The sequence below is a fragment of the Manis pentadactyla genome, chromosome 4 (assembly GCF_030020395.1).
Source record: "Manis pentadactyla isolate mManPen7 chromosome 4, mManPen7.hap1, whole genome shotgun sequence".
NCBI classification, from domain to species: domain Eukaryota; kingdom Metazoa; phylum Chordata; class Mammalia; order Pholidota; family Manidae; genus Manis; species Manis pentadactyla.
In genome coordinates this window covers 29,144,404-29,150,692 of record NC_080022.1, presented here as the reverse complement: position 1 = coordinate 29,150,692, position 6,289 = coordinate 29,144,404, and the positions used below count along the sequence as shown (strand labels likewise).

General features: G+C 58.4%; 1 protein-coding gene across 2 annotated transcripts; it reads left to right on the top strand.

Moving 5' to 3' along the window:
- Positions 1–468: 468 nt before the first annotated feature.
- Positions 469–3,417, top strand: POU3F1 (POU class 3 homeobox 1). 2 transcript variants are annotated; one of them, XM_057500025.1, is made up of 2 exons: positions 469–2,217; positions 2,718–3,417. In XM_057500025.1, the coding sequence occupies exon 1, from the start codon at positions 522–524 to the stop codon at positions 1,881–1,883; it is 1,362 nt and encodes a 453-aa protein (XP_057356008.1). In that variant the 5' UTR covers positions 469–521; the 3' UTR covers positions 1,884–2,217; positions 2,718–3,417. The 2 variants fall into 2 exon arrangements, with proteins under 2 accessions (XP_057356008.1, XP_057356007.1); XM_057500024.1 differs by having other exon boundaries at positions 2,712–3,417.
- Positions 3,418–6,289: the final 2,872 nt, after the last annotated feature.

The following is a 6,289-nucleotide window of genomic DNA, read 5'->3' as shown; positions in this document are numbered from 1 at the left end:
CTCCCGGAGCCCGCAATCCCCGCGCAGCCTCTGGCCGCCCCGGCGGGAGACGGGCGGGAATTCAGCTCGCGTGGAGTGTGGGACCTGCCGGGCTCAGAGTCTCCAGCGCCGGGAGAAAGCTGGGCCCACGCATCCAGGATGAGAGGGGGTGCGGTCCCAGGGCCACCCCCGCGCCACTCCCCACGTGGCGGCCGCGCCCCCGGGGCGTGAGTATGTAAGCGGACCGTAGGAGGGCCGTGAATGAAGCCCCAGCGGCCAATCAGCATGGCCGGCACGCGGGACCCCAGGAGCGAGGCCCAATGGCTAGCTCTGGGCGGCCGGGCCGGGCGGCAGGCGAACGCGGAGGGCGGGGGCCGTGGCCAGGGGGCGGGAGGCGGCTCCGCGGGCAGCCAATGGGCGGCTGGCGGGGTGGGGCTCCGGAGCGCCGAGCGGGTCCGGGCTTTAAGCCGGCGGAGCTCCGCGGCGGGGCCCGCAGACGGAGCGGAGCGGCGGCGGCGGCGCGGCGCAGGGTGCGGGGCGGCATGGCCACCACCGCGCAGTACCTGCCGCGGGGCCCCGGCGGCGGAGCTGGGGGCACGGGACCGCTTATGCACCCAGACGCCGCGGCGGCAGCGGCGGCGGCGGCAGCCGCCGAGCGGCTGCACGCTGGGGCCGCGTACCGCGAAGTGCAGAAGCTGATGCACCACGAGTGGCTGGGCGCGGGCGCGGGCCACCCCGTGGGCCTGGCGCACCCCCAGTGGCTACCCGCGGGAGGCGGCGGCGGCGGCGACTGGGCTGGGGGCCCTCACCTGGAACACGGCAAGGCGGGAGGCGGCGGCACCGGCCGAGCCGACGACGGTGGCGGCGGCGGTGGTGGAGGTTTCCACGCGCGCCTGGTGCACCAGGGGGCGGCCCACGCGGGCGCGGCATGGGCGCAAGGCGGTACGGCTCACCACTTGGGCCCGGCCATGTCACCGTCACCGGGGGCCGGCGGGGGTCACCAGCCCCAGCCGCTCGGGCTGTATGCTCAGGCGGCCTACCCAGGGGGCGGCGGTGGTGGTCTGGCTGGAATGTTGGCGGCGGGAGGCGGTGGCGCGGGGCCGGGCTTGCACCACGCGCTGCACGAGGACGGCCACGAGGCACAGCTGGAGCCGTCGCCTCCGCCGCACCTGGGCGCCCACGGACACCCACACGGACATGCACATGCGGGCGGCCTGCACGCGGCGGCGGCACACCTGCACCCGGGCGCGGGTGGCGGCGGCTCGTCAGTGGGCGAGCACTCAGACGAGGACGCACCCAGTTCGGACGACCTGGAGCAGTTCGCCAAGCAGTTCAAGCAGCGGCGCATCAAGCTAGGCTTCACGCAGGCCGACGTGGGGCTGGCGCTAGGCACGCTATACGGTAACGTGTTCTCGCAGACCACCATCTGCCGTTTCGAGGCCCTGCAGCTGAGCTTCAAGAACATGTGCAAGCTCAAGCCGCTGCTCAACAAGTGGCTGGAGGAGACCGACTCGTCCAGCGGCAGCCCCACCAACCTGGACAAGATCGCGGCGCAGGGCCGCAAGCGCAAAAAGCGCACTTCCATTGAGGTGGGGGTCAAAGGCGCTCTCGAGAGCCACTTTCTCAAGTGCCCCAAGCCCTCGGCGCACGAGATCACGGGCCTGGCCGACAGCTTGCAGCTGGAGAAGGAGGTGGTGCGCGTCTGGTTCTGCAACCGGCGGCAGAAGGAGAAGCGCATGACCCCCGCGGCTGGTGCGGGCCACCCGCCCATGGACGACGTATACGCACCTGGCGAGCTGGGGCCGGGCGGGGGCGGTGCGTCGCCACCCTCGGCGCCCCCGCCACCCCCGCCGGCCGCCCTGCACCACCACCACCACCACACACTGCCCGGCTCGGTGCAGTGACCCCGCGGGCCGGGCCCCCGCCGGCGCGCGGCAAGGCGCCGCGCGGCCTCAACTCTTTTTTTGTTCGGTTGCTTTGGATTTTACAAAAAGCCCAGAAACTTTCGAACAAAAACCAAACACCCGGACAGCCCTCTCCAGCTAGCGGCGAAGACGGCTGATAGGCTGCGTTCCCAAGCCCAGAGAGAGAGGAGCAAAGATCCGGAACGCGCCAACTCACCCAGGGCATCCTGCCCGCCGCCTGCTCCCTGCCCCCATCCCCTCGACGACCCCCGCCCCTGCCCTCCCCCGGGCTGTTCGGGGCCGGATCCCGGCAGCGGCCTCCCCACAGCGACAGGTAACGCGGTACGGGGTTAGGGATTCCCCGGGAGAGAGGACGAAGAGAGGAGGGCTCCCCACCCCTCTCCCCGGCGCGGACTCCCGAGCCTGCGGGTCGAGGGTGGGGGACTGTCACTTTATTCGCTCCACGCCTCTTCTCTCCCATAAGGATGCGCCTCATTCTCCTTATCCTTCCTCCGGGCTCGGTTTTTTTTTTTATGGTTTTTATTTATTCATGGAGCCTCTCTGCTCCTGAGGTCCTTCTAACTCCGCCCGCGCCCTTAATTTAAATCGCTGTATACTGTATTTATCGGGGCCCCGGAGGGGAGGCCGCGAGAACCGCGTCTGTGTATAAAAGCAGGAAATAGCCAAAGCTTTAATCTAGCCTAATTTATTTTTTCCCCTTACCTTCCCCTGTTCTACCCCAAAAGAGCAAAACAAAAAATCAAAAAACAAAAAAACACTAACAAAAAAAAAATTCGAGTGTTCATTTTTCGTTTCGTTTTATCCGAGCTCCAGCTCGGTTCCCGGCCACGCCAGAAGGGTCTGCGCGCCCACACACTCCGATGGCAAGCGGCTTCTGCCCCGCTGCAGATGACCACCGCACGGCAGAGCCCCAGCTCCCCGCAGGGCCCTGCCCTCCTGGCCACAGACAAACGAAACTTGGAAAAGTTGGAGATATTTTTTAACCAGCTGTAGAAATACGCCGTTCCCTGAGAACCTGCTGCCTGATTCCCTGCAGCTTCTGTCTGCTCCCTTTCCAGCCCCCCTGGGGATGAGGGATGCTGGGGGAGGCTGCGAGAGAAACTCCGCAAGTTTGGGGTGAGGTGGGAACCATGTAAATATGTGAGATATGTACACACTGGCGGGGAGAAGAAACATTTTGTGCTTGGTTTTTATTTTTGGTTTTCCGGGTTGCCCTCCATCCCCATCCTAAAGGATTTTGTATACCGACTAATCTGAAAAAGATATTTTAATATGATTTCCAGATTTTGACCCATCTCTATTTATTTTCTGGATGTGTTTGGAGCTTCCCCCTTCTCCATTTCTTGTTGTTTGTTACAGTTTGAATTTAAATTTTGTTATTTTTATTTTTGGAACAATGTTCTGGTGCATTCTCTTTGTATCTTTATTGCAAAAAAAAAATGTAGACTGGGAAGTTCCCTTTATATTTATGTTATAGTAAATATTTTATTACTCACATAAACATGTACCCCAGGGCTGTGTCCTGTCCTTTTTACTACCAGGGCTGGGTCGGTTTGTGGGTGAAGTGATGGAGTGCCCTGGCTCACCTCCCCTAAAATTCTGGCCGCAGTCTCTGGGAGGAAAGTGACCACACAGACCTTCTTCCAGGTCAGGTATCAGGACCGCCTGTTACTTGGGCCACAATTGGGCCCCTGCCCTAGGTGAGTGAGTTTAAGGAAGATAAAGCTGCTTTGTGTCATTTCCCATAAACAGACTATGCTGAGTCGAGACCAGGGCCTAGGACACTGCAGACACCCTGAATTTGGGACAGCCATTCCTCAGGCATAAGTCAACTGCTTCTTGGCCAAGGAAGAAGCCTACCTTACCTGGACCACCAGGCATCTCTGTATCTGCCCCCAAACACCATAACCCCGGACTTGGCTTGGCTTTGCACTCCATGTGTGGGGTCCTAGGGTAGTTGGGAGTGTGACCAGGTGCCACCAGCCCACCCCAGCTGGCTCTCCCCCCCCAAACAAATGGGGCCCAAACCTACCTGGACCCACTGGGAGTTCTAACAGCTCAGTGGTCCTGCAGGAACTGAGCGGGCCTGGGGAGGGAGCCCTGCCCACCTGCTCCCACAAAGCCAGTCCTGCTTCTCTGCCAACAAACTCCTCTTGCAGAGGAGTGGAGGCACAGACAGCCATGCCACCACCAGAAAGCCCTGCCATTTCCTCTTCAGGGATGGGTACCCAAGGAGCACCCCTCCCAGCTCCCCAGGGAGTGTTATTTAGGCCTGTGGGAAGACTCCCTGGCTGTGTGGTCATGATGTTGGGGAGGGGCATAAACATGCTCAGACAGCCCCCTCTCAAGCCTTTGCCAGCAGCATCCACCCCCTCCCCCGCTTCAGGATCAGGATGATGCAGGCAGATCTAGGTTCCACTGCCAAAGCCCAAGACTACCCGTGGCCCAGTCGAGATCTTTTCCCTTTAAAAACAACTCTTCTTAAAAATACTAATGAAACAGCCCTTCCCGTTTTCTCCATAGCTATAGTACTTTTCCCTTCTCAGGACAAGCCACACAAAGTGCCTCTTACTCTTTGTAGACACAAAACTTTAAGGCAAAATCGCTTTACTGGCAAAAAAGTTGGTCCCAAATGAGGTGTGTGTGGGCCTCTCCCATCAGGGAAGCTTCCCCAGCCAGACCTGTGCAAGGCCTTGGCTCCAGCCAGCGGCATCGTGGACACCCAGAAAGGTGCTTTTAGGCCCCAACTTGGCAGCCCCTGGCCTTGCAAGGGCCTCTAGGATGACAGTTGCTATGCTGAGAATTCCCTGTGACTGGGCTCTACCCCTCACTCTGCAAATAGAAAGGCCGCCACAGTTTTCCAAGGCTCAGCCTCTCACCACGCTGCCCCTTTTTTATTTCCCTCCGTCCTTCCCTCCTCCAGCCTAGTGAATGATTAACTCTGTAACTGGCACCCATCTCCCAGGCATTCCCCAAAGTGTCAGGCCAGTGAGCCTCCTCGTGCTTCTCAAAGAGGAGGCTTGGCATTTACCGGCTGGCCAGGTGACAGTGTGGCCTCCAACTACTGCTCCACTAAGTACAGAACTTCGAAGTAGTCCCACACTCTCTCCTTATTTCTCCATTCCTGAATTTGCCCAGCCTCACAGCCCTGACATGGAAGCAAATGAAGCTCCAAGCTCCCCACTGCCTGCACCACCCTGAGCCGCCCTGAACCTCAGCAGGTTTGGAGGTTGGAAAGGGTGACTGGGAAGATGGGGCTTTTCACTGGCCTCGAACCTCAGCAGGTTTGGAGGTTGGAAAGGGTGACTGGGAAGATGGGGCTTTTCACTGGCCTCTGCCTACAACTGACACCAGTTGATTAACTGGTTTCCTAACTGCTTAATTCTGTACAAGAGGGTTTTATTATTTAAGTCAACTCACAAACAGCAAAACCATGGGGCCTCCCAAGAACCAGCAACAACTGAGGAATAAAACCAAAAAACAAAATGAAAAAAAGTGGAAAAAGGGATGGAAGAGAATCTTCTGCTTTGCAAGAATTTTCCTTAATGAGACACCAGCATGGGATGGCTACTCAACGACCAACCCCCTGGTCACAGAAAACCCCAGGGCCCCTTTCCCCAGTCTCCAGCCTGGGATGATGGTAGGAACTGCAGTACATTTGGTTGTATAAGGAGAAGCTGGAGAGAGAGATTTTTCCCTGGAGTATTACTCCCTGGATAGAATACAATTTAGGAAAGACACAGTCACTGAGTTAGACCACCGTTTCTCCATCCTATATGTATATTTACCTGCTCACTCCTGAGAGCCTCAGACTTCCTTTTGTTCAACAGAGGCAGATGTTCCTAGCAATGACCTCCAAGGAAGTCCAAGCTTTCCCTAGCAGATGTGAAGTTTTCTGGTTCCATCTCCCACCCCTTCTCATTTGAACAAAATTTCCTATGATCATGGGGCCACAGATTTTGTTAGAACTTCACTCTCCCCATGTGGACCTCAGTGGGTTGGTCTATGAATTTGTGTGGATGCCATTGTGCCTACAAATCCATAGTTGCTCCCAGAAATTGGAGAGGGAAAGAAAGTCCATGCTGCATTGCTAATGCTTTGAGCTGGGAGATTATTTGCAGGATGGGGGTTGGCTGAAATGGGAAGAAGGAAGACAGCCACTGTGGTCACCTCTGGTCACCAGGCAAACCCAGATGGTGTCCTGCCCTGAACTTCAAGGACACCTGTATTTGCCCCCACCTCCTGGACTGAGAAATTGCACTAGCTTACATGTTGCATGGCTTAGGTCCTGTGCAGTCTTCCCTTGACCCTAGGACTCAACTGGATGTCCACAGGTCTAACTGACCTGCAACCACAGCCACCACCCACTTAGAGCTGTTTGGGGT